This window comes from Pinus tabuliformis, chromosome X, assembly GCF_031772625.1.
Source record: "Pinus tabuliformis cultivar Carrire ecotype Pingquan chromosome X, CPIR1, whole genome shotgun sequence".
Taxonomy (NCBI): Eukaryota; Viridiplantae; Streptophyta; class Pinopsida; order Pinales; family Pinaceae; genus Pinus; species Pinus tabuliformis.
The window spans coordinates 557,523,141-557,551,076 of record NC_142308.1 but is presented as its reverse complement, the minus strand read 5'-3'; the positions used below and the strand labels follow the sequence as shown (position 1 = coordinate 557,551,076).

The 27,936-nt window shown below is 38.4% G+C and overlaps 1 protein-coding gene across 1 annotated transcript in view; it reads right to left on the bottom strand.

Moving 5' to 3' along the window:
• LOC149141237 (actin-related protein 4-like) overlaps positions 1-27,936 on the bottom strand; it is a 78,439-nt gene that overhangs the window by 19,863 nt on the left and 30,640 nt on the right. Inside the window, exons 6-7 of the mRNA XM_089451194.1 lie at positions 26,960-27,022; positions 25,982-26,046 (exon numbers count right to left, since the gene is read on the bottom strand). Of these exons, the coding sequence (XP_089307320.1) occupies positions 25,982-26,046; positions 26,960-27,022 (128 nt within the window). The remainder of the gene's footprint in view (positions 1-25,981; positions 26,047-26,959; positions 27,023-27,936) is intronic.

The window sequence follows — 27,936 nt, the reverse complement described above, 5'->3', positions numbered from 1 at the left end:
CAACTCCTTCCCTCGACCCTATCACAATACTTCAAAAAAGCTTAAGGGGTTCAATCTTGTTATAGACTGCAATCACCTTCAAACTTCGACCCTTGATTGCACACTTCAGATGGTTGTAGACTTCGACTACTGGTAGTCTCTTTATCTCGGCTCCTTTAGATAATTACAGAAAATCATATCACATTTATAGATCATGAAAGAGTTCAGTATCTTCCTTTTGTGGCTTCTTCTATGTGTCAACTTTCTTCCAATTGTAGAGATCGAACACCTTTTGTGACTTGTTGCTTGTGTCTTCAAAGAGCTCAAATGGGAGTCTTTATATAACTGTTTAGTAGGGTGCCCAAGAGCCATATAGGCTAAATTTATAGAGAGACGACTGACAAACCTAGGGTTTTACAAACCTTAAAGCTTACTTGATAAAATCCTTAGTACAGTTCTGCAAACTCAAAACATTCCAAGTGTCTGGATAGTTATCACTTTCAAACCCTAGTTATTGCAATTTCATTGAGTCTCAAATCCTTCGCAATATTCTAATCAGACTTAAGGCTTAGAAAGGGAACATGCTTAACAAATGGAAGTCTTTATATAACTGTTTAGTAGGCCCAAGAGCCACATAGGCCGAATTTATAGAGAGATGACCGACAAACCTAGACAATGACAAACCTAGGGTTTTACAAACCTTAAAGCTTACTTGATCAAATCCTTAGTACATTTCTGCAAACTCAAAACATTCCAAGTGTCTCGATAGTTATCACTTTCAAACCCTAGTTATTGCAATTTCATTGAGTCTCAAATCCTTAGCAATATTTTAATGAGACTTAAGGCTTAGAAAGGAACATGCTTAACAAATGGAATAATCTTGACATCCTTGCATTCATTTCCAATGTTTAAAGTTGCATGCTTCAGATCACAATGTATCAATTGTATTGCCTTTTTCAATAAGTTTCATCATTTAGGTCAAGACTTATTCATCTATTCATGCTAGTCCTTTAGAGACATCTATAGATCTAACAAACCTTTTGCTCAATACCTCACATTCCTTGCATTCATTTCCAATGTTTAAAGTTGCATGCTTCAGATCACAATGTATCAACTATATTGCCTTTTTCAATAAGTTTCAACATTCAGGTCAAGACTTATTCATCTATTCTTGCTAGTCCTTTAGAGACATCTATAGATCTAACAAACCTTTTGTTCAATACCTCACATTCCAAGGTAGTGTCTTGATGCTATTCTTGCAGACTTGCAACTTGATTGTCTTTTAATGATATTTAATTGAGATAGTAAGCCCACCAAAACTCAAAGGGAGATCATTACAACAATCCTAAAGACTGAAGGAGCATGGCTTATAAAAGACCTTCTATACCTTCTTTAATTGCTTGAGATTCCACATTAATGTTCTAATTGTTGAAGAAAGTGTAGCTAGGTTCGGTCTTCGTAAATGTAATTTTGATATTTGTATTTATAAAAGAAAAGAAATATTATTTTTGTTATTTATTTCAATGATTTTCTTGCTCATTGCATAGGTCTAGCACACGTCAAAGTGCTATAGGAAATTCAAAGAGTCAACAAATATGTTGAAGACTCTTAAGGACATATTACACCATGTATATTTATGTATTAGAGTTAAAGAAATACCTCCAAGCAAAGTCAACAAGTCTCCTCCAAGCAACAATATCCCTAAATGAAGCAATCCAAAGCATAAATGACAAGTTGGCCTCATGTCAACAAGTCGGCCTCAAGTCGGCCTAAAGAAGGGACAAACCACTATATATAAGGGTCTATCCACTCCTCCAAAAGCAATGAAGATCACCTCTAATATCATCGAGAAGGACAAGTATAGGGTGAAAAAGGGACAAAGAAGGGAGCATCAAGAGCAGCGAAGGAGGAACGAAGAACACCGAGCCTTAGAGGATTGTTCTAAGCTCAACTATAGTCACACATGCGAAGAAAAGAGGGTCTCTTTGCTATCATAGCAACCCTCTATCAAAGTCATACATATCTCGTTTGTTGGGCTAGAAAAGTAGGCCTATTAGGCCTTTCACTCAAGCAAAGAAGGAGCTCACTCCAGCGAAGAAGGAAAGAAGACTCTAACATAAGCATATTGAAGGAATCCTCTCACACGTGCATGAAACTAGGGCTTCACTGCTACCATATCATACATTCAACCATATCTCAAGAAAGAGCTCGATTGAATAAGGGATAAAGTACTCTTCATATGTGAAGGAATCTACTAAGGATCAAAGAGGAATATCTCGTCTAGAACAAGCACAACAAGGACTAATATCAGTTTCCAGAATGAGGATGAAGTGCCGAAAGGAGGACGAAGTGCTGGAAGAAGAAGGACAAAGGCTTGACTTGTGCTTGGAGGATATTCTAGTCAAGGGTCTAGGGTTTGGCATTCATCAATAGAAGCTTCAATAAGAGAAATTTCAAGAAGGGTTTTCCTCTCTAAGAGAGAGGTTTTGCCCTGGCAGAGAGCCAACATCTTGTGCTCTTGTCTCTTGTGTTTTTTATAATTGTTTGATGAAGTAAGAAGAACATATACTAATAATAAGAAGAAGATCAAGTTAACAAGAAAAGTAAAAGTGCTTTACAAATTATTATCATTGCTAGAAGAAACCTATCATAACTCAAATGCCCTAGATTCTTCAACGTGATATCGGAGCTAAGATGACACATCAAGGAAGGGCACATCAAGAACACATACAAGGTTGAAGCATTGAGCTAAAAGTTCCAAATCCATCAAGGACAAGGAGGTCTACCATCTACTCTTCTAGATCGATCAAGGAAGACTACAAAGCAAGAAGAAAAGTCTTTCATATAAAGGCACCTACAAGAAGATCCATTCAAAAGAAGGACCTACATCAATCTACATCAACTTCAAAAGAAAAGCACTCAAAGTCAAGCCTCACACTCCAAGAAGTCTTCATCTTCAAGCAATCTCTTTGAAAAAGGAAATTTGAAGATCATCAAGGTCCTAGAAGGCAAATCATCAAATCTTCAAGAAGGAAGCAAGACTTCTACATCACCAACACTATCAAGTAAGTATTTTTATGTCCCCTTCAGAACATATTACAATGTATTTTTGCAAGGAAAGCAACAAATTGGTTGGGACTGCTAATTTCCTTGCATGGAAAAAGAGGATTGATTTACTTCTCAAGGAGAATGAACTTCTAGATCACATCAAAGGAAGTATCACTGTCCCTCCTAAGGAACAAACTCAAGCCCTAGCAAAGTACAATAAGGATGAAATAAGAGCTCAAAGGATTCTAATAGAATCCATCAAGGACTCTCTCATTCCTTATGTCTCCAAACTTGAAACATCAAAAGAAATCTATGATAAATTGATAGAGCTATTTCGATCAGCACAGCTGGAGAAGTGATATCACTACGCAATGAATCGTACAAGATGAAGATATCCAAGGAAGGAATAGCTCCCTACTTCAAGAGAATCTCTGAAATGAGAGATCAACTACAAGAGCTAGGAGAAGTCATGACAGAGAAATGACAATTGTAGTACTCGATGCTCTACCTGAGGATTGGGGCAACTTCACATCAAGTATATATGCCAAGAAATAAGCTAACCCACTAAGTGAACTTTGGTCTCTATGCAAAATTGAGGAGACTAGACTCAAAGCTAAAGATGATGTGCGATCAAAGGAGCAAGCATTTGCTTCTATGGCCAAAAGAAAGGGAAAATTTGGAAAGTTTGGTCCCATATGTCCAAATTCCAATGCTTTGGTTGTCAATAATATGGTCACTACAAAAGGGATTGTCCCAAGTTTAAGAAGGACAACAACAAGAGGAAAAGAGAAGAAGTGAAAGAAGAAGAAAAGAAGCAGAAAAAGGAGGACCCTCCAGATCTCTACTATGACTAAGTCAACTTCTTTACATAAGTCTTCTTTCAAAGTTTTGGGTATCATAGGAGCATGTAGAAATACGATAGAATGCATGGTTTAGAAGAAATGGCATCTTCTAGAATATAGGAGCATAATGTAGAAATAGCTGAAGACATTCATGTAGGAAGGATGTAGCTACTGAATGACTTCATCCATGATGAAAGGAAATGATCATGATCAAATCATAGAAAGCCTCTATCATCAACAAAGAAGAAGCATTTGCAAGATGAAGGTCACCAAGATCCTCCGGTAGGATCTTCAATACAAGGTTCATAACTTTCAAAATAGCAGATGTCTCAATAGGATTTCCATTCATGGGATTCAAAAAAATGATGATATGCGGGAAAGAAAAGATGAAGCAGAGAAAAAGAAATTGAGGCAATCTCAATCTAGAAGGACTAACAAAGGAAGCTAAGATGATCAAGAGAAGAACAAAAGATGAGGTATGTATCTATGTTTTTAATTAAAGTCATGTCATCATATGCATTGATGAGTGTTACGAATGGCTCTAAAACATCATCAAGAATAGAATGATCTCTTTCAGTAATGACATGCTCGAAGGAATGATTCACGCACCATTGAAGGTCAACATAAGAAATGCCCTCATAAGGAGTATGAGGTGGTTGACTAAACAACCCATGAAGAAGCATATGAAAGAGATCAAAGATGAAATGAAAACATGAATAATCATCTAACAGGTTCGTTGAAGTCAGCTCTCGGAAGAAGGCACAAGAACTCTGACAAAGAAAGAAAAAGATCAAAGGACCCTTGACACTTAGAAAGGCCTTGGAGATATGAAGACACAGGTTACTGATTCAGGTCAACAGATGTCATGATGGAAATCCATCCAACAAAATTACTATTTAACTTTTAAAGTAATATCAGTGATGAAGTCATGAAAGGCTACTAGAACGAAGTACTAAAAGTGCAAGCACAACGTTCATATGATGAATATACCGGAAATGAAGCATGATGACAAAGGAGTAGCTATATGACGAAAGATCTAGACATGTATCAAGAAGGCCACTTTCCACGAAGGAAGGAATGACATGACAAAGAACAAAAGCGATCGATGGTTGATGCCCTTCAAAGAAGAAGTTCAACAAATTTTCATGACATCAAGGACACAAGAAGAAGAAAGTTGTTGATGCATGGAAGAGTCCCTAGCTAAGAGGGAGTTCTTTCAAGTTCTTGATTACGAAGGAGCTTAAGCAAGTTCCTAGTTAGAAGGAGCTTGGACATATCTTCCCCACTTAAGAGGGAGAGATAGATGCAACATTCATGTCTTCGCTTTGGAAGAAAGAATGGAAGATTGGGTAATCATCTGGCATACGATGCTCTTTGAGGACGTGTAGGGCATCCAAGATAAGAATAGGCAACAGGACCGATATTCTTTGATGGATGCGAAACCAAGATGAGAATATTACTAGAAGGTCATACTCATTGAACACTCAAGTGGGTATGTGCCTTGAGAGACAATGATGACGGTGTCTATAATCATTGGCCTCGCCAACAATGTGCTCTGATCTAATAAGAGAGAGATCTATCAGTCAAGGCCTTGTTGTGGAAACAATGTTGGTTGCTATGATGCTATAACAGATGGATTGCTAATCCAGTTTCTCTTATGTGAATTTTTCAGATTGAAAATGGCCAAACACCTTATAATGATTTATGAATACCTCCCTAGTTAAGAGGGAGTGTTGAAGAAAGTGTAACTACATTCGATCTTCATAAATGTAATTTTGATCTTTGTATTTATAAAATAAAAGAAATATTATTTTTGTTATTTATTTCAATGAGTTTCTTGCTCATTGCATAGGTCTAGCACACGTCAAACTACTATAGGAAAGTCAAAGACTCAAAAGATATCTTGAAGACCCTTAAGGGTATATTGAACCATGTATATTTATGTATTAGAGTCAAAGAAATACCTCCAAGAAAAGTCAACAAGTCTCCTCCATGCAACGTCATCACTAAATGAAGCATTCTGAAAGCATAAATGACAAGACAGCCTCATGTCAACAAGTCGGCCTCAAGTTGGCGTAAAGAAGGGACATACCACTATATATAAGGGTTTGTCCACTCCTCCAAAAGCAAAAAAGATCACCTCTGATATCAGCGAGAAGAAAGGACAAGTATAGGGTGAAAAAGGGACGAAAAAGGGAGCCTCTAGTGCAGTGAAGGAGGAAGGAAGAACATCGAGCCTTAGAGGACTGTTCTAAGCTCAACTACAGTCACACGTGCAAAGAAGAGAGGGTCTCTCTGCTGTCATAGCAGCCCTCTATCACAGTCATATATATCTCGTTGGTTGGGCTAGAAATGTAGGCCTCTAAGGCCTCTCACTCAAGCAAAGAAGGAGCTCACTCAAGCGAAGAAGGAAAGAAGACTCTAACATAAGTATATTAATGGAATCCTCTCACACGTGCGTGAAACTAGGGCTTCACTGTTGTCGTATCAGACATACAATTATCTCAAGAAAGAGCTCAGTTGGATAAGAGATAAAGTACTCTTCATATGTGAAGGAATCTACTAAGGATCAAAGAGGAATATCTCTTCTAGAACAAGCATAACAAGGACAACTATCAGTTGTCGAAAGGAGGACGAAGTGTTGAAAGGAGGATGACGAAGTGCCAAAAGAAGATGGACGAAGTGTCGAAAGAAGGACAAAGTGTCGGAAGAAGGACAAAGACTTGACTAGTGCTTCTAGGATATTCTAGTCAAGGGTCTAAGGTTTGGCATTCATCAATAGAAGCTTCAATAAGAGAAATTTCAAGAAGGGTTTTCCTCTCTAAGAAAGAGAGGTTTTGTCCTGGCAGAGAGCCAACATCCTATGTTCTTGTCTCTTGTGTTTTTGATAACTGTTTTGATAAGTGTCAGAAGAAGGACAAAGACTTGACTTGTCCTTCAAGGATATTCTAGTCAACGGTCTAGGGTTTGGCATTCATCAATAGAAGCTTCAATAAGAGAAATTTCAAGAAGGGTTTTCCTCTCTAAGAGAGAGAGGTTTTTCCTTGGCAGAGAGCCAACATCCCATGTTCTTATCTCTTGTGTTTTTGATAACTGTTTGATGAAGTAAGAAGAACATATACTAATAATAAGAAGAATATCAAGTTAACAAGAAAAGTAAAAGTGCTTCACAAATTGTTATCATTGCTAGAAGAATCCTATCTTAACTCAAATGCCCTAGATTCTTCAACACTAATGCCATCCATCACTATTGATTGCTCAAAGTGAGAGAATATATATGTTAGAAAATTGCAACAGGCCTTCAGACTTCTTTGACAAACTTCCTTGCAATAGACCTTGTGCCAAAGACTTGAATACCAATACTCACAGTGATATATTTAGGTTGGATTTCAGATCAATCAGGTTGGCTTGCTTCAATTGTACTTACACTTGTTTATATAAAAGACATATACTATTTAGGGCTCATATTTGAATCAGAGTTCTCAGATCATACTTCTTTTTCTTTAGTCTTCTCAGATATCTTGATCCTAGTTCCACAAATGTCATAATAAACTTGGATTTGATGTCATCATGAGGTTTCTTGCCTCATACTTTGGTTTTGACTTTCTTCATACTGCTAGAAAATCAAAAGTAAAGTAGATTTTTTTACTTGGTAATTACTTGTGAGACTTCATTTTTCTTTCTACTATTATTTATTGGTCTTTCTTCATTAAGAAATTATATAAATTATCCTTTCGAGATCACAAAGAATTGCAATGGGTTTTCTTCAATATTTGCCATTAATAATTAACAATGACAAATAAATTGCATAAGTTTGGAGAATAATACTTAGTTATTGCACTTCAAGGAATTTTCACATGGCATTAGAGTATTGTTGATCATATCAGAAGCTTGGAGGCAAAAGGAAGAGAAGGAAGAGAAGTTGTGCAGTTTCAAAGGGAAATTTGAAGCAGTATTTCTATATTTGTGAGTAGCAGAGGCAGAAGTTTGAATTCCAATTCCAGGGTGGAGGAAAACTTGATTTGCCTCAGATTTGTAGCAACAGGCAGTGGATTTGTCAGAAAGGGTTTCTGGAAAGCAGATCAATGAATTCACAAAGTGGATATGGGAACAGAGACTTGCAACAAGATTTTGCAATCACAGATATGCGCAAAAAACACAGTGGGGGAATTTCAAGTTTATTTCTCATAGTGTTTCTAGTTTTCCAGTGCAGGAAAGGAGGTTGTGATTTCCAACAGTAGAAGGCTGTAGTAGACTTGATAGTCCAGCCAATGTGAGTTTCAAGGTCAACATTGTGTGTTCCAAATTCTGAAGGACTTCCCGAAGGTAGAGTGAGTTACTCAATACAAGCAGCAGGCAATGCGAATTCTGGGAAGGACACCAGAGGCAAGTGTAAAAGTAGTTTTGTGCATTCCATGGGGAGTGTGTATAGCAGAGAGAAGGTTGGGTGAGTTGCAGGAAGGAAAAGGATATTTTCATCATATAGTTATCCATTTTATTTGAGTTTCCCAAAGATGACTGCAACAGGACTCAAAGATCTTGGCGAAACCTCAAACTTTGGCATCTGTAAGGCTAGGATGCAATTCCTATTGGATGAGCATGGTTTGAAGGAGTTCGTGAAATTTAAATTTGTTGAACCAAAGAGTCCTATCCAGTTTCATGAGTAGAAGAAGGATATGGCCAAACCAAAGAGGGTGATCCTAAATGGGGTTATCGATCTCATTTTCCCGCATATTGCAAACAAGAATACAGCAAAGGACACGTGGTATGTCATTGTGAAGTTGTACCAAGATCCATCTAAGAATCGAAAAATGATTCTCAAGGAAAAGTTGAGAATGATCAAGATGCCTAAGCGTAAGAGCGTAACTCCCTATCTCACCAGAATTCAAGAAGTCAGAGATGAACTTGCAAGTGTTGGAGAAAAACCAACAAATATTTAACTAGTGCGAATAGCACTAAATGGGTTTACCGAGGAATGGTGAACTTTCATTCAAGGAATCACCGGACAAGATAAGCTACCAAATTAGGAATGGATGTGGAGTGAATTCACTTAGGAGGAGCTAAGGCTCAGTCTCGATGAAGCTGCAACCAACTGCAATGGTAAGGGACCGAAGGTGGAGAAGGAAGAAGAAAATGTGGCCCTTGTAGGTAACAGAAAGGACAAGAAGGACCCTAGTTAGGGACAAAACTCAAAATGAGAGAAGAAGAAATACTTGCCAAGTTCAAGTGCTTCGGATGCGGTGAATTTGGTCACTACATAACCCAGTGTCTAAAGAGGAAGAAGGACAAGGGGCAACAGACAATAGCTTCGGCAGAGGTTGATGAGTTAACCTCCAGATTGGAGGAATTTTCATTGATAGTAGCAATACCTCTAGATGGAGGAGGAGCATGATGTTTTAGATTATCAATCAGGGCAAGGTCCATGGGGGAGCAATAGGAAGTCTAGATCAAACCCAATTGTTGTTCACATGGATCAATACCTTTGCTACAAGAGCCCACAGTAGTATAGTAGTAGGAAGAACAATCATATAGAAGTTAGAACTTACAAAAATTCACTGTCGACGGGGTGCAATAAGTACTCGAGAGACAATAGTAGACCATGGCACAATCAGATACTTCAAAGACAGTGCAGAACCAGTGAGGTGTAGTCAGTTACTCGGGTGATAGTTTCAATGTCAGGCGTAGTCAGATACTTGAGAAATAGTTACAAAGCCAAAACCAAATGCAGTTAGTTATTTGAGAGATAGTTGCAGAGCCAATGATTAGGTGGAGTCAAATGCTCGAAAGATTGTTGTATAGCTAGTTGCAATGACCCTAATCCTTCGCACGTGTGAGAGAGATAGAGCCCAAAAACAAGGTTTTTCATCCTTCCTTTCTTCTTTTAGACCTTCGCTATATTCTTCCTTTGCTTCCCAGCTATAAATCAAACTTCCTTCTTGAGATTGAACTTCTTGGTGTCAAATGACATCGAACTGCTACTTTATATAGCCTTTCCAACAGGTCAAAATCCCTCCTTTAGGCCGACTTGAAGCTGCCAGGGCTGACTTGTACTTTTTGAGTTTCAAGGACTTTCTAGACTCAAAAATAATTCTTTTTCCAATTACATTTTTCCCAAAAGGGTCTTATAAACATGATGTTGACTTCTTTGACTCATGACAATAAATTCTATGACCTAACAAACACTAGTAACATGAAGAACATGCTTTTACATAGAAGACCATCAATAATGAGCATGAAACCCATGCTTTATAATAATAATAATTTTTTCTTTCCTTCTTTTGTTTATTACATAAGATACATATTGAAATGAGTACAACAATTATGAAGACCGAAACTAGTTACATTTCCAACACTCCTTCTTAACTAGGGAGGTATTCATAATTGTACAACCAATACAAACTGAAGAGTTCTCATAAGAAGAGCCGGATTGATAAGCCAGTTGTAAGCATCACCATTATGACCAACATTGTCTTTGAGGCCTAATTAGACAAGCTCTACTTTATTCAAGAGCATTATGCTGGGAGGCTTTACGTGTGATACCGCACTACATCTACAAGGTACATACCCCATCTGATGTTCACAAAATGTCCTTTTAGGACTTCTTATCTTGGATTTCCATTCCTGAATCCTCAAAGAATAGCAGTCCTCTTCGACCACTCCTATCTTGGATACCTATCCCATCCTCAAAGAGTGTCGACACCTTTCCTTTCTTGGATTCTTTGTCCTCAAGGAAACCACAGATGTGTATCCAATCCTCCAACATTCTCTCTTCATCACATTAAGAAGAAAATGCACATGTGATGTCCAACATCACTCCCTCTCAACTAGAGAGAATATCCCTATTCTCTTTTTTAACAAATCCTTGCTCCGCTTGGGGAGACTTCCTTTGCTCCCTCTCATAACAAGAATAGATTCTTGACTTCCTTTCAAACTAGGATTTCAACACCACAAACCTTAAAGCTTGTCTTGATGAGAGTATCAACTACTTGTTCTTCATAACTATGTGTCTACCTCTTTCCTTCGCATCTCTTGCATCGAGATTGCTTCCTATCGAGCCATCTTCACTCTTCAATCTTGTGATAGGATCCAAGTCATCTCTTCTTGTTCATCACTTTCATCTCGTCATCATAGATGAAGGCATTATATTGAGATTTCTCAAACTTCAAGTTGATAATAGCTTCTACATGAAAGTGATCTCCCTTGTTGACCCTCAGGTTATCTTCTTGCACTGCTACCTTTCAATCCCAAGATTTCACAGTTGTCAAGTATCAGATATTGAGCTTCCCTCAACATACTTCATACATTTCATCCATACAATTGAACTTGCCTCAACTGTCATCATGTATTCCTACAACATCCTTCTAGGTAACAAAATAATATGTTACGCAGATAACCAACAATAATAGAAAATAGACTTACCTCCTCATCACGACCTTCTCATCCAGGCATCAACATCCTTATGATCCATCTCGACATGAATCTTCCTTCATGCATCAAAGTGCCCAAGGATCAAACTTGATTACCAAAGGCATGTTACAAGGTTTCGTACATATGGATCTTAGCCAGGACTTGCTTTTGATATGCATTCTTACCATCATCTAGCTATGTGTCTCATAATGGACCTGCAATCAGACCCATTGCTTTCCTTCATCCTTTTAAGAGTATTGTTTCCATACAGTATGGAATGTATACTACCCTTGTCAATAATGCTTCTTCCAAGAACCTACCAAGATGATGGTTCTTATAGGATCATGATGATCCACCTTAGCAAGATGACCACCTCTAACATAATATTAGATAGTGCCTAGATGAACAATATGCAAAATGGTCTATCTATCTAACCTTAAAGGCTAAATGATTTCTACAAAGCAACTTAACCAAGTAGACTCTACACATGTTACTATCACATGCTTTTCTCTATGATGTTAAAATCAAGACTCTTACATAAACAACAATGCATACTGTCTAAAGGAAAGATTAATCCTCATAAAGAACCTGATAGACAGCGTGCCTTTTTCAATAGTAAAGATCCTTCACATCTTCTTTCTTCGACTTCTTCTCAGGTTCTACCACTGCCTCAGCTACATGAGCTTTGCTTCTTTCCTTTCTCTTGTTGTTTTGTTGGCTTGGACAGTCCCTTTTAAAGTGTCCATATTCATTACACTTAAAGCATTGAACCTTGGACATATCTTTCTTCTTGGACTTCTTGAACTCTACAGATGTTACTATCACATGCTTTTCTCAATGATGTTAAAATCAAAACTCTTACATAAACAACAATGCATACTATCTAAAGGAAAGATTAATCCTCATAAAGAACCTAATAGACAGTGTGCCTTCTTCAATAGTAAAGATCCTTCACATCTTCTTTCTTCGGCTTCTTCTCAGGTTCTCCCACTGCCTCAGCTACATGAGCTTTACTTCTTTCCTTTCTCTTGTTTTGTTGGCTTGGACAACCCCTCTTAAAGTGTCCATATTCATTACACTTAAAGCATTGAAACTTGGACATATCTTTCTTCTTGGACTTCTCGAACTTTCCTTTCTTTAACTTCTTGACTCGAGCTAAAAAAGCTTGAGATTGTTCATCTGATCCAATGCCATCTTTTACCTTGATCCCATATTCTTCCAAAATGCATTGAGCTGGTGGTAATGCATTTAACACACAAATAGTAATTTCTGAATCACAAATTCTCTCCAAGCCCTTGCGAATGATCTCTTAATTGCAAGATCTTCATCAAAAAGGATGCCATGTCCTCATCCTTTGATTTCTTCATCTTATATAGATTATTCAGCAAAGACATATTTTGTCTTGATGTACTCATAGAGTACAAATTCACTAGCATGTCATACATAGCCTTAGAAGTTTTCAAATTAGCAACAAATGGAACAAGAGGATCCATAATAGATTCAAGGATGATCCTTTATGCCCTTACTTCTCCTTTCTTGTATTTTTCTAGATCTTGAGTCCTATCTTTGCTAGGTTAAGTGATATTAACCAGTAACATACTCCATTACCTCATGTTTTGTAAGTGCCAGGTCAATCCTTTTATTCCAGGCTAGGAAATTTGATGCTCCAATGAGCTTATTCCTCTCCTTACAGAAAGAACCCATATGACCTACGGATTCAAATAGAGTAATAATGTGATACTTGATAACCAAGATTATTCTCCTTTTCCTTGATGATGTCTCCAACCTTCTTGATTCCTTCAAGATCTTTGAAGAGACTACAATAATGTCCTTGAAATATGTTCCCTAGCATTTCTCCAACAACAACTTCCAAGGGTGATGAATGATAACAAGATCCTTTTGATGCCTCCTTCAAAGAGGTCAACCAATGAGTCCTCAACTAGATCATTTTCTCAAGGGACAGCCCTTTTGTAGCCTTCCTCTTTAAGCCTTCTTCAAATGAGACCTTTCTTCTAGATCAATAGATCTCCTTTTTCCTTCCCCTTGACAAGCCAACCCTTGTTTGTGTCCAAAAGATGATCCTTCCAACTGCCTTCTTGTTCTATTAGCTCTGAAACCATGTTAGAAAATGCAAAGTGGCAGCTATTAATTCCAATTTTCATTAACCTTAATATTTGCTTGTGAACTTAGTTAGTCTTCTTGTGTTCTTTATTTAGATCTTTTCATCAAACAAATATCAAGAACAAAAACAGTAACAACAAAGGACACAAAAATTAGGCTCTCAACCAGGGAAAAATCCCTCCAAGGGGAAAACCAGGAAAACTCTTATCTTTTTATAGAATTTGATTCAAATGAGACAACAAAGGCCCAAACCCTAGACCAAGTCCTCATCCAAGTACCAAATCAGCCCTTCCAACGAATCATTCCTTGATCAACCAGCTTCAAACTACAACTTCCACTTCCCAACTTCAGTACCGCAATTGGACCTGTAATTTTGACCTACAATTTTCGCCCTGCAACTTCAACCCTTGTTGTTGCTGCAAAAATCCTAATTCAACTTCTTCTAGAGACCTTCCTAGGGGAACACTGCTCCTCCCAAGCTCAAATAGGTCTAGATAGAGTATTCTTCCTTCTAGCAACAAGATAATGCACTTCGTCCTACTACAACTCGGACCTGTATTTCGGCCTTCTTGGAAGCAACACAAACACTAATCCTTCGCACATGTGAGGGAGATAGAGCCCAAAAACAAGGTTTTTCGTCCTTCCTTTCTTCTTCTAGACCTTCACTATCTTCTTCCTTTGTTTCCCAGCTACGAATCAAACTTCTTGGTGTGTATGTCTCAAATGAGGTCAAACTGCTCCTTTTTATAGCCTTTCCAAGGGGTCGAATTCCCTACTTTGGGCCGACTTGTACTTTTGGAGTTTGCAAGACATTCTACACTCAAATAATTCCTTTTCCAATTACATTTTGCCCAAAAGGGTCTTATAAACATGATGTTGACTTCTTTGACTCATGACAATAAATCCTATGACCTAACAAACCCTAAAAGCATGAAGAACATGCTTTGACCCAGAAGACCATCAATAATGAGCATCAAACCCATGCTTTGTAACAATAACTTTTTATTTTCTTCTTTTTTTGTTACATAAGATACATATTGAAATGAGTACAACAATTATGAAGATCGAAATTAGTTACACTTCCAACACAGGTTTTGGATTGTCAGTACACAGATGATTGAATATCAAACTTAACACAAATTTGAGAAGATCTAACAGGCTCAGGTTTTTCTCATCACTACAATAAGAATGCCTCAGATTTCGAAAGCCACAGAACTTGACTTGATTATATGATTTGGCTTATATGCTCCCAAGACTCCTGAAGTTTTCAAAGGGCGAGGACTGATACTTCAACCTTGTTTCTTGAATTTGAATTAGTTTTGAGAAGAGAAAGGTGCTGCCATGATCAGATCGATGACCTTCGACCATCATCCTTTACCATACAGCAGTGACAAGACTCGGATGACACCTTCCATTAGGTTCAAACTTTAAAACTTTAGATATCAACCTCAGATCTGTGAAATGACCTAGGAACAATTCCACAAAGCTCTAATCTAAGCCACAGTCCTTGGATCAAACTGCAAAGTATTGATCAAGCCACCAAGGAACTAGGATCTATGTTAGAAATTCAAATCAAAGACTACAGACTTCAGATCTGCCACCATAAAGTTTGGATCTACCACCAAGGAACTTGGATCTATATTAGAAATTCCGATCAAAGGCTAAAGATTTCAGACCTGCCACCATAAAGCTTGGATCTGCCACCCAGGAACTCGGATCTATATTAGAATTTCATATCAAAGGCTACAGACTTCAAATATGCCACCATAAAATATAGAACACTGTCACAGAGATCAGATCTGCCAATATAAAGCTTATAGGACTGTCACAGAGCTCAGATGTGATATCACAAAGTTCATATCTGTTAATATAAAGCTTATAACACTGTCACAAAGCTCAGATCTGCCAATATAAAGCTTATAATACTTGTCACAAAGCTTAGACCTGATATCATAGAGCTCAGATCTGCCAATATAAAGCTTATGACACTTGTCACAGAGCTTAGATCTGATATAGCAGAGCTCAGATCTGCCAATATAAAGCCTATAACAATGTCACAGAGCTCAGATCTGAGGTAAATATACGATAGACTTTGTTTAACCACTGGAGATCTCGGACATTTGCTACAGAATTCATATAGGTGCCACAGAGTTTGAATCAATGCTCACTGAACTCAGAACTATGTGTCAGACTTCAGATAGGTGTGCTCGAATAGATGCTTGGATACGTGCCAGATCACTACTTGAATGTCATTCATATATCCCGTAGGGTAGAGATTATTGTCTTTTGAAGAAGACATTGATGCAACTCGAATTGACTTTGTCATTGGATTCAGACTAGAAACCTGTTTATTTCATTGCCTTCTTCAAAACATAATTTGAATTAGTCCTTAAACATGCTCAGACTTTGAAAGAGGTTGCCTTTTATGTATGGAGACATATTCGAATACATGATTCCTTTAGCCAAGTACTAGACAGTGAGAACGAATAAATCAACAGTCTTCTCAAGAGATTTGTGAAGATGCTAATGCAAGATTCAAGCAGATATAGACTTGTATAAACTGATGCAGATACATTTCAAATCTTCAGATCTTCATATAACAGACCTTTGAGAATCAAATGCTTAATCTTGAAGACAATAACCTCAGTCAACAGAGATGGATGAAGATTTGACTTTGCAGTAGTGAGTAGTATAATGAGAGCATCCTCAAGCTAGGGTAGAAATCATACCTTTCAGGCTTTTCTCAAGGACTTTCCAGGAGCTTCTTTCAAGGGTATCTCCTAAGAGGTGATCCACAACTTTCTGCCTTTACTCCTGCTCTGATACCATGTTGAGAAACCAAGTGGAAGAGAATTTCTGAACTACTGGGAATTACTTGTGAATGTATTAGGTCTTCTTTACAATTTAATTCACTTCATCAAGTAATTACACTTCAGAAATTAAATGAACAGTAAGGAGAAAGAAGAGATCACAATGCACAATAACAAGAGACACTAGAATTAGGTCAAAGACCAGGGCAAAACCCCACAAGGGGGAAAACCCAACCAAATCTTTCTTAGAGAGATCCTTCAACAATACATCAAGACAAAGATTATATTGACCCAAGAAGGCTTCCACAAGTGCTAAGTCTCCACAACTGAATGTCCAACAAAGATCACCAAGGAGAGGCTGATCCTCTCATCATATCACAGAAGACAGTCAAATTAGAACTCAGATCTAGGCTCAAATCTTAGACCCAGACTTCAAATCACTATAATAATAAGCAGATCTCAGACACCAGACTTCAGATCACAATGATAATAAGCAGATCTCAAATACCAGACTTTAGATCTCGATGATAATAAGCAGATCTCGAATACCAGACTTCAAATCTCAATGATAATAAGCAGATCTCGAATACCAGACTTCAGATCTCAATAATAATAATAAGCAGATCTCGAACCTCTGACTTCAGATCATAAGTATAATGAGCAAATCTCGAACCTCTGACTTCATAACATAAGTATAATGAGCAGATCTCGAATCACTGATTTATGATCATAAATGTAATGTGTAGATCTACAGATCTTGGATCACTTCACATAGGAGAGATAATGAGTAAGGTATGTGTGTTCCAATCACATACAAGGAGAGCAAATTAACCTCTCTATATAGCCATCATATAATCCAAATGAGTGAGTTTCTAGGAAAGTCAACTAGCCATCATGTGATCCGAATGGGAGAGTTACAGCATGCCAACTAGCCATCATGTGGTTTGACTTCGCACTTGTGGAGCCACTTGAAAAATTTATATAAATAAAATAATAATGTTTTTCTTTCCAAAACTACATTTTTTAAACCAAATCAATAGCATGAAGAACGTGTTAGAAACATAGTTACACGGGTACCACTCCCAGGCATTGGAGAGCACGTACTCCACGCTCCCACGCTCTTCGGAGCTTGGGAGCTTGTAGGAAACACTCCAAAATCGTCAGGAGCTTCAACGGGTAGGTGTTGATTTGGGGTAGCATCGGATGTGCTCTAGCCACGAAAATTGGTGGAGAGGCACATAAGATCTCCAATATCCAGAAATGGTTTGGGAAGATTCTAAATAGTTTGGGAGATATTAAAATAATTAATATTTTTAATGGAGTCCGTAAGTCTAAACTTAGGGAAAATAAAATATTAATGTGAATTAATACAAAACTATGTTAGAAGGGTCCAAAAGTCATGGATCAAGCCATAGTTAATCTTAGCCGTTGATTAGGGACTTAATCTCAACCGTTGAATTGTCAACGAGAAAAGTATAAGAGGAGGCTTGAGGGTCACTTGGAGAACACACTGAGTTGATCAAGAATTCGATTTTCTGGAGCAGGGTTTGTTGAGGAAGTTGAAAGAGTGATCAGAGTTGCATTTGAGGGGCAGTGAATATAGAAGCAGAGAGGCAGAGATAGTACCAGGAGAATCAACGCAGAAGTCGAGAGAGAGGGACGCAGAGTCAACCAGAGGTTCACGCAGAGCCAGCCAGGAGATGCGCAGTGCCTCAGAGAGCCAGCGTGGATGACGCAGAGGCTCTAAGGGTTGGCACAGTGCCTCTAGAAGTTGCCGCAAGGCGAGCTAGGGTGACGCTGGGCAGATGCTGGGTCAGAAAGTGCTGACACAATCCCTAGAGGCTGACGCTGGGGTTTTCATGGGGCAGATTGGAGCTGGGAGCTGTCAGAGTGTTTATCCAAGGTTTCAGCCAGAATATTTGCTTCTGAGTAGAGAGGTACTACTGCCGAGATTATTCTCTATTGGGTGAGCCAGTTTTGGCACCTAGATTGTATTCAGAAACCGCTTAATAATTAAAACCATCAGATAATTGCACCAATTTTCCCGCATTGGGTTTTTCTGGGAACATTGGTACAAAAAACAACAGTGTCACTTGTGTGCTTGTTTTGTTTCCTTCAGTTGATGATCTGTAATGTGTTGAGCATGTACTTGTATTTATTTTCAGTATTTACATGGTAAATAACTTGTTAATTAATCAGAACAAGTAGGCAGAAATAAATCAGAAAAGTACATGAAGGGTTTCTAATGGGTTAGACATAGAAATTCCAACATGGTATCGGAGCATGGTTGCAAATCACAGGAGAACTGAGGATATCAGCCGAGCAGAGTAGCAATAGCACAAAACATTGGTCCCGAGTGACAAAAGTTGTTCCTAGTAGAGAAGCAGCAAGGAAGGGGTGACGCAATGCCTGCCTCCAATGTTGCACGAAGTGGAGACGAAACGATGACGTTTTTTGGAAGTGGGGATGCGGAAGCGTCATTTTCCAAAAATCTAGGAAGCGAAGCGTCCACTATATATATATTTGCATTTATATTCAAAACTTGTGTCTACTATATTTATATTTTTTTTGCTATATATATATATATATTAATATTGCATTTTTTATAATTTTTTCGAAAACTTGACGCTTTGTACAGCCGAAACGCCGTCCGAAACGCAGTTCGGAAAAAACCGAAATGCGTTTCGGGCACACGTTTCCTGAAATTTCCAGGAAGCGTGTTTATCAGGGTTCGGACGATGCTTCCCCCACGCATCCATACGGATTGCGGATCGGGGTTTTGATCCGGGGAAGGACATTTCCTGCAATGCTGCCTGCATCATCAAGTTTGATCCGGGTAGAGTATCAGCGCAATGGCAGAGGGGAGCAGACTTGACCTACGTAGTGCCTGTTCATCCTTCTCAGTCAGGAAGGATTTACGCCCATGGCCAGGAAGTGCAGATTTTGCTGGTGCCAGGATTGCACAGAGCCTAGAAGCTCTAACCTTTAGGGTGTTGGGGATTAGGAGGTTGTGGGTAAATTGTAGAGTGAAGTTGGTCGGGTATTGTAGTTAGAACAGTACCTAACAGGGCAAGACCAATGAGGAAGGAGTTGCTACCAAGGATTTCTAGCCAAGAAATCCGGATCAGTGGTGCAATTGTACTAAGGATCTGGGGGCATCTCGACATTGGCAGAGGGGTTTCCAGGAGGGAAATCGAGGATCAGAGGGAGTCACACTGAGAACATCCAGAAGGGAAGTAGAGGAGCAGAGAGATGGCAGTGAATGGGGTAAGAGACCAGGACAGACTAGACGGAGCCTCAAACATCGTAGTCTGGAAGGCCAGAATCTTATCCGTTCTAAATAGGAACTGTCTCAAGAACTTCGCTTTGAGGAAAATAGCAGTCCCAGTTGACTCGGTTGATAACGATAAGTACGAGGATGCAATGGCGAGGGCCAAGAGCATCATCCTTGAGGGGGTCAAGGACCATGTAGTACCACACATTGCCGAGAAGAATACAGCAAATGAGATGTGGGAGGCCCTAAAGAAGTTGTATCAACATACTTTCATGCAGAGGAAGATGCTACTAGAAAATCAGTTGCAGTCATACCAAATGCAAAAGGGACAACAGATCGACATCTTCCTCGATCAAATGAAGGAGATCTGGGATTAGCTAACTTCCATAGGGGCCATGCTAGATCAAGAATTGATGGTGAGAACAGCCCTGAGCGCAGTCTTAAAACACTGGAAGGTGTTTGTCCAAAGCATACTGGGCAGGGTGACCCTTCCAAATTGGGAGGAAATGTGGGCGACTCTTCGCCAAGAAGAGATCAAAAGGCTAAGCAAAGGCGAGAAGCAGTGGCAAAGGGGTCAGAATCAAGGAGAAAGAGGAGGATGCTGCCCTAGCATCTGAGGGAAAGTAGGAGAAACGGAAGAAGAAGGACCTCTCCAAGGTCAAATGCTTCAACTGTTGGGAACTGGGTCACTATGCAAGCCAGTGTCCGAGGAAGAAGAGCAACGGAGAGGCTTCTGTGACCAAGGCAGCGCCAGCAAGGGCGGAGAAGGAAGTGGAGATAGATGATGACTGTGCCATGAGTGCTCATGCGCCACTTGAGAGGAAGTGGGGAGACATCGAGCTGTAGTCAGATGGACTACAAGTGATGAGGGGCAGGATCCTCGAGGTACCCAACCTCTTGGATTATACCTTGCTACGGGAGCCCCGATGAGGAGTAGCAAGACTTATGGATGTCAATAGAGACAGACGTGGATGGAGCGATAGAGGGGGCTACAGTGCAGGAGTCTCGGGACAACGTAAGGCAACAGTGCAGAGGTCAGCGAAGGAGCACTTGTCAATGACCGAAGGAGCTTCACCAGTGGGAGTGTTTCTAACCTGACAGAGATGTCAGAGTTGGGAGATCAATTACTTACTTCTCAATAACTGAGTTGTAGTGCAGCAGTTAGCAGTGGCAGTGCTATGGGCGGCACGATGCAGCATGATGCGAGGGGTTGAAGTGCAGATGCAGCAGTGGCAATGGCAGGCCATGGGCAGCAGCACGAATGCAGAGGGAGCTACCATACAGATGCAGCAGTGGCAGTGGCAGGGCCATGGGTAGTAGTACATGATGCAACAATGCAGAGGATGTTGGGCAGCAAGCTTAGCATCAGCACAGGGATCGATGTTGGATGCTCAAGGTGATACTCAGTGAGGAGTATTACTAGAGCACAGTCCTCGCTAAGATGGAGAGCTGATTTGGGGTAGCATCGGATGTGTTCTAGCCACGAAAATTGGTGGAGAGGCTAAAGCACGTGAGATCTTCAATACCCAGAAACGGTTTAGGCAGATTCTAAATAGTTTGGGAGATTAAAATAATTAATATTTTTAATGGAGTCCCTAAGTCTAAACTTAGGGAAAATAAAATATTAATGTGAATTAATATAAATTTGTGTTAGAAGGGTCCAAAAGTCATGGATCAAGCCAGAGTTAATGTTAGCCGTTGATTAGGGACTTAATCTCGGCCATTGAATTGTCAAAGAGAAAATTATAAGAGAAGGATTGTGGGTCACTTGGAGAACACACCGAGTTGATCAAGATTTCGATTTTCTGGGGCAGGGTTTGCTGAGGAAGTCGAAAGAGTGATCAGAGTTGCAGCTGAGGGGCAGTGAATATAGAAGCAGAGAGGCAGAGATAGTACTGGGAGGATCAGCGCAGAAGCCGGGAGAGAGGGACGCAGAGCCAGCCAGAGGTTCACATAGAGCCAGCCAGAGGTTCACACAGAGCCAGCCAGGGCTCACATAGAGGCATCAGGAGCTGCGCAGTGCCTCAGAGAGCCAGTGTGGGTGATGCAGAGGCTCTAAGAGTTGACAAAGGGCGAACTAGGGTGATGTTGGGAAGACGCTGGGTCAGAAAGTGTTGACGCAGTCCCTAGAGGCTGATGTTCGAGTTTTCGTGGGGCAGATTGGAGATGGGAGCTGTCGGAGTGTTTATCCGAGGTTTCAGCCGGAATATCTGCTTCTGAGTAGAGAGGTACTACTGCTGAGATTATTCTTTGTTGGGTGAGCCGATTTTGGCATCCAGATTGTATTCAGACACTGCTTAATAATTAAAACCCTCATATAGTTGCACAGGTTTTCCCGCACCGGGTTTTTCTTGGGACATTGGTCCAAAAACAACAGTGTCACTTGTGTGCTTGTTTTGTTTCCTTCAGTTGATGATATGTAATGTGTTGAGCATGTACTTGTATTTATTTTCAGTATTTACATGGTAAATAACTTGTTAATTAATCAGAACAAGCAAGTAGAAATAAATCAAAAAAGTACATGAAGGGTTTCTAATGGGTTAGACTTAGAAATTCGAACAGTACGTTGTAGCTTTTTGGGAGCTTCATTACAACAAACCTTGACGTTTCAAGTACTTATTTTGAGCATGTTTTGACGTTTCGTATACCTATTTTGAGCAGGGAAGGTACCATTTGTTTATTTTCTAAGTGATACATGCCAGTTCAGGGTTGTAAAGTGACAAAGACGTGGAGATTAGCAAAGGTGTCAACAAAATATAGACAGTTGCTAGTCATTCCTTAGCAGCGTCTTTTGCAAATCTTGAAGTTCAACAATTGCAAATAAGTCTACTCTCTTGAAGCCTATCTTGAAGCTTTAATGATAAGATTCAACTAATTAGAGTGATGGTCAAAACGAGAAAGAATAGTGTGTTAGTCAGTTTCATTTTATAAATTTCCAAACATGAATTTTGAAGTTGAATATAATATAGCATTGCATGAAATCACATAATTGTCGAGTAATAACAGCCTTTTTCGGAGTTCCGCATATTTCTTTGTTGGGAAGGAATTTGATTAGCAAATTTTTGATGGATTAATATCTTGATTCATTTTATAAATTTCCAAACATGAATTTTGAAGTTGAATATAATATAGCATTGCATGAAATCACATAATAATTGAGTAATGACAACCTTTTTTCCAGTTTGGGAGTTCCACGTGTTTCTTTGTTGGGAAGGAATTTGATTGGCAAATTGTTGATGGATTAATATTTTGATTTTTTTAGGCAGTGTGTCAAAGTTCAATCTTTTACATATTTCTTTGCAAGATGGAATTTGCAGGATGGAATTTCATTGGCAAGTTTTGGATGGAAATAAATTAATTATTTTATTTTTATTTTTAACATATATTAAATTTTAATATATTGTATTATTGTCGCTCCCAACTCGACGTTCCCTGTAAATTTGGGAAAACCTTCTAGTCGTGCCAGATACTTGTTCCCCCCATACCTGAAGTACCCATGTACCGGAAACTCATGCACATAGGCTAGAAACAATAGTAATTTTGTTCTTCTCAAGTACAATCATAAATATGAAGACCGACCATAGCTACACATTCTTCAACAACTTCGATATCTCAGAGGCACAAGTGAATATTGCATCATCTTTAATGATAGAAGTGGTCCTATATGTGGTTATGATTCAGATTTTGCATGTGTTTTGGACAAGACGAGATCTACTTCAAGTTATGACTTTACTCTTACAAGAGGATCCATTGGTTGGATGTCAAAGCTTCAAGAAATAGTTGTTTTACCCACTACAGAGGTACAATCAGTGTTGAAAATATCACCAGTGGCAAAAAATTGACAAGGGTCCAGAAAACATCTTTTCGGCAATATCAATAAAAAAAATAGGCAAAATATAAAACTTAGGAAAAAATCAAAAAAAGTTGCCAAAGGAAAAAATCATGATTTTTACCTGTCTTTTTTTTAGTAGCTAGAAAAAATTGTGACATTGCTAATTGTTCGCAATTTTTTACCAATATTTGCAACATTGGGCAGAATATATTGCTGCCTCACATGCTTGGAAAGAGGTAATTTGGTTGAAGGGTCCTCTAGGTGAGCTTGGAAGAGTTTGAAGTAACTATAATCCGTGACAGTCAAAATGTTGTAACTAGGTTCAGTGTTCATAATGACATGTAATTATGATCATTGTAAATGATGAAATAAAGAGAATAAAAATTATTTTTGTAATGCCTTTCTTCGTGGGTTTCATGAGCAAGAGTTTTTATTCTAGATGGCTCCCATTGAGAGCTTTAAGATTTGTCAAAGAGTCAATGTCATGTATGAAGATATGTCAAATGTTTTCTAGTCTATAGGACTGTCAAATAGCCCTCCAAAAGACAAGCATGGTTCTCCTCTTCATGTCGGCTTATAGAAGGAACAACTAACACAAGTAGGCTCACAAATAAAAGACACATCCCTTCATTGTATACAGGTCAGCTTATTTATGGGACAGGCTACTATAAATACGTGGTTAGGATCTCCGCATTTCCACAGTTCACAAGTTCGATTTCCTCTGAGATTTTCAGACATTTTTCTGTGAGACTTTCGGGTGACAGTGACAAAGGCAAGTTCGGACCTCGGGTGGCTTAATGAAGTATTACAATTCGGATATTTCAAGAGTTTGTATGTCTCTATGGATAGTGGCAGAATGAAGCTCGGATATGTCCATCTGTGATTTCGGGTAGACAGGCACAGTGAGAAGTCTGAGATTCGGATGACTGTTTTGGAGAAGTTTCGGTACCCTAAACAGAGAAACACAGTTCAGAGAGGAGCCTACAGTAAGGTGTGAAGTCTAGGATCTATGTAATTCGGATCACAGTAAATGAGTGACAAATTTTGCAGTATACACATTGATGAAATTGTGACACAATCTCGGTAAGGGTCTTGATGCTATATCTGTGCCATCATAGAAGAAAGATCTCGGTATTATGACAGCGTGGAGGTCTCACAGGTCGTAGTGGAAGAGGAATCAAGAAGAATGGTGACTGTTAAGAAAACATGTGTCTTGATCTTGGAGTGGCTAATAGCTTATAGGTCAAGGGTCTTGGTCTTGGTATTCGTCAATTGGAATTTCTATAAGAAGAATTTGTATGGGTTTTCCTCTCAAAGAGTGAGAGGTTTTGGATCTGGCTTATAGTCTACATGATGTGTCTCTTGTGTATTTATGTTCATGCATTGGTCACTGTTTGATGAAGAAGAACACAAATAATCTAACATGAAGAAGATCCTAATCTGAAGAAGTAAAAAGCATTCACAAGCAGTCACTAATGGAAGAGAAATCCCCTAATGCTAATGCCCTATATTTCTCAACACAAAATGCTATTCATTAAGCTACAAATCCAGCTGATCATAGCAAGACTAAGCATATTGATATTAAGTACCATTTTGTAAGACAGGTCATTGATGGAGGTGGAATAGAATTTAAAAGGGTCCCAAGAAAAATCTGCAGACATGTTTACGAAACCAATGTTGATAGAAAAGTCGTGGTGGTGTTTGGATTCTCTTGGCTTACAAAAAAGGTGATGAATGTGCTTGGGCGGGATATTGGGTAAATTGTTGTCAAGGTGGAGATTGTTAAATTATGAAAACAATTTAATTGAAAAAAAAGTAAAAACCAAAATTTATCAAGGTAAATATTTGGTTGTTAGAGTAACGGCATTGATTTACAAAACCAATGATAGTTTTGAAAAGGTGACTACCTTTTTTATCACTGAAACAAAAAGCTGAAGGAGATGTAAGCCTGATTGTAAATTGCTCTCGATTATTAAATACCTTACCTTGCCCATGGAGGTTTCCCTAATAAACTGTCAGGGATTTACAACATAAACTTCCATGTTATTATTACTTGTCATTATTTTCTCTGAGTTTATTGTTTCATACCGACTCTGAAAACCAACAAAACATGCTGGTTTTGAGGAACCAGTTCAGTTCCAATAACATTGGCTACGATTAGGTCCTGAGAATCTAGTGCATTATCCTCCTTATCCTAGACAAAATAATGGAGTAAATTTGGTACATTCTCATTTTAACAATAGACAAAACATAAAATCTATATTATACAAGATCGAATGTCAAGACTCAAAACAGATGATGCATCTCGAACATGTACGTATTACAAATATAGTGAACACCAATTTCTTGGACTTTACCATACCCAATTAGCAAGCAACATACATTCAATACACCGTGAACAAATTGAAACAGATCCAGTTCAACAGAACAAAACTCCACTCAAGATTTCAATCCAACTAGCTAAAATTTAAATAAACTGACTCTCTTCAAGAAGTCAAGAAACCATCAAATTATCAATATCTGTATTCATCTGCTGCAGAAGGAAACACTTTCACAATTTTATAAGAATGAATAGTAGTAATGAAATGAACCTAAACCTGAATCCAATTATATCAATGCCTCAAAGAATATGTGCACAATGATTAAGCAAGAAGATAAGAAGCTAAACCTGAATCGCCTTTCTATAGCATTGCCGCTTGCAAGTAGCTTGACTCGTGCAGCTTGGGGTGCTTCCTGAGAATTATAAAAGCATTCACACATAAACATCTCTCTTTCTGCAGCTGGATAAATTGTAGTGGTGCCAACTCAATGTTTCGAGTTCATTGAAATAAAGATTTTATATGAAAGTTCCCACATCATATGCTTCTTCAAATTTAACCAAAATTGACATAATTGACATCCATTTAATACCAACCATTACAAAAAAGAATGATTAACTTTACAGTCAAAGAGAGCGTGTATACAAATGCAACTAACTACAGGAGGTCACAGAGCAAGCATTATTCCATGCCAGGAGACAACAATAAACCATGTCGGTAACATGTAAATCAAAACTTACTATAAATGATAATATATTTTTCATGGTATGATGTAATATATATAGCCTATGCAAATGCATTATGGTGTGACAATACTAGAGGACAACAAAGAGAAAGGGAGGTAGGTTGCCTTCAATGGGACACCACTATCGACAAGCATGGAAATGGTATGAACAATTAAATGTACTTTTAGAAAGAGATATACCATAACATGTGGGGTAAAACACGAAAATACTTAATCAATTTTTTGTACAATTAAACGTACATTAGAAAGAGATCTACTATAATGTATTGGATAAAACATCAATGTACTTAATCAAATTTGTTGTTTTACGTAACATCCAACAAAATAAGAAAAGAATGAATATGTCAGGTGATATTTATAAACAAAAGATTAAACTCACACACTAAAAATAAGTGCTCCATCACAGAAGACTAAAATAAAACAAAATAAAATAAGTATCAAATAAACAAAACTCGGAAACCTAAAATATCTTAACGGAAAAATACTTTGACCTTATAAACTCAAGCATCGATATAGATAAGATTTCTTGCTTGGATATTACAAAACTTAAGCCTCACTTTAAAAAATAAAAAATATTGTATACCTCCATCAAATCTTTCTCCAAGCGTTCCTTCATCTGTTGCATTGATGCCGTGCCACCAGCAAGCTGTTTGAGACATATATAATAGCATTAAATGAGAACTATTTATACTAAACTGTTTGCAAATGTATATCTTTGAAGATGAAGATTGCAAAGATAATAAACATCACCTAATAACTTGATGATAGTGTTTCATGATGAAAAAGTTCAGTACGTAGAGAATACACCCACAACATAGAAGGTTTTAGTTAATGTATGTAAATTCTCCTGGCTTTTCCAACACTAAGAGGGCAGCTAGGAAAATTCCCAAGCTATGCAAGTAAGAAGACTTGAATAAGGAATTCACACATGGGGCAACCTGTGGGATTGTCAAGACTCAAAATCACTAATGGTTAGAATGGAGAGGATCCAGCCAAGTGCGTGTTCCAGCAGAAGATATTCTTTCATGGTGTCACAGACCTGCAAGGAAAATAAAACTTGCACACGAGAATGTAGACAGATTTATTAAAATAAATGATTGATATATGATCAGTGGTGAAATAACAGAATCCGTGACTTCTATAAATACAAGTCAAAAGGTAAGCCACGTAATAAGTCTCTTTATTAAATAAATAAGCCAACTTATTGTACCAATTGATGTATTGTTTTATTATATTTAGTATCTAAATAATATGTGGTTTATTATATTATATCTTATTATTATTTAGTCTAAGCCTGTTAATATACTTAGGCATATTACAAACCATCCCCTGCTGAAATGGTTCAGCCTCGAGGCATAGAGAAGCACAAGAGGGCCTATTGACAGCAAAGAGGACCGAGAGGACCTGTTGACAGTGTTACCTGCTAATGTACCTAGCAAATAAAAGGGGAAGAACATCAAGTTTAGACAAGACACCTGTCAAATTTTTCCAAGTCCAAAAGTCATGCAGGGCAATTTTGCTCCTTCTCTATTCTTTCTCTATGCAAATAACCCCATGGGG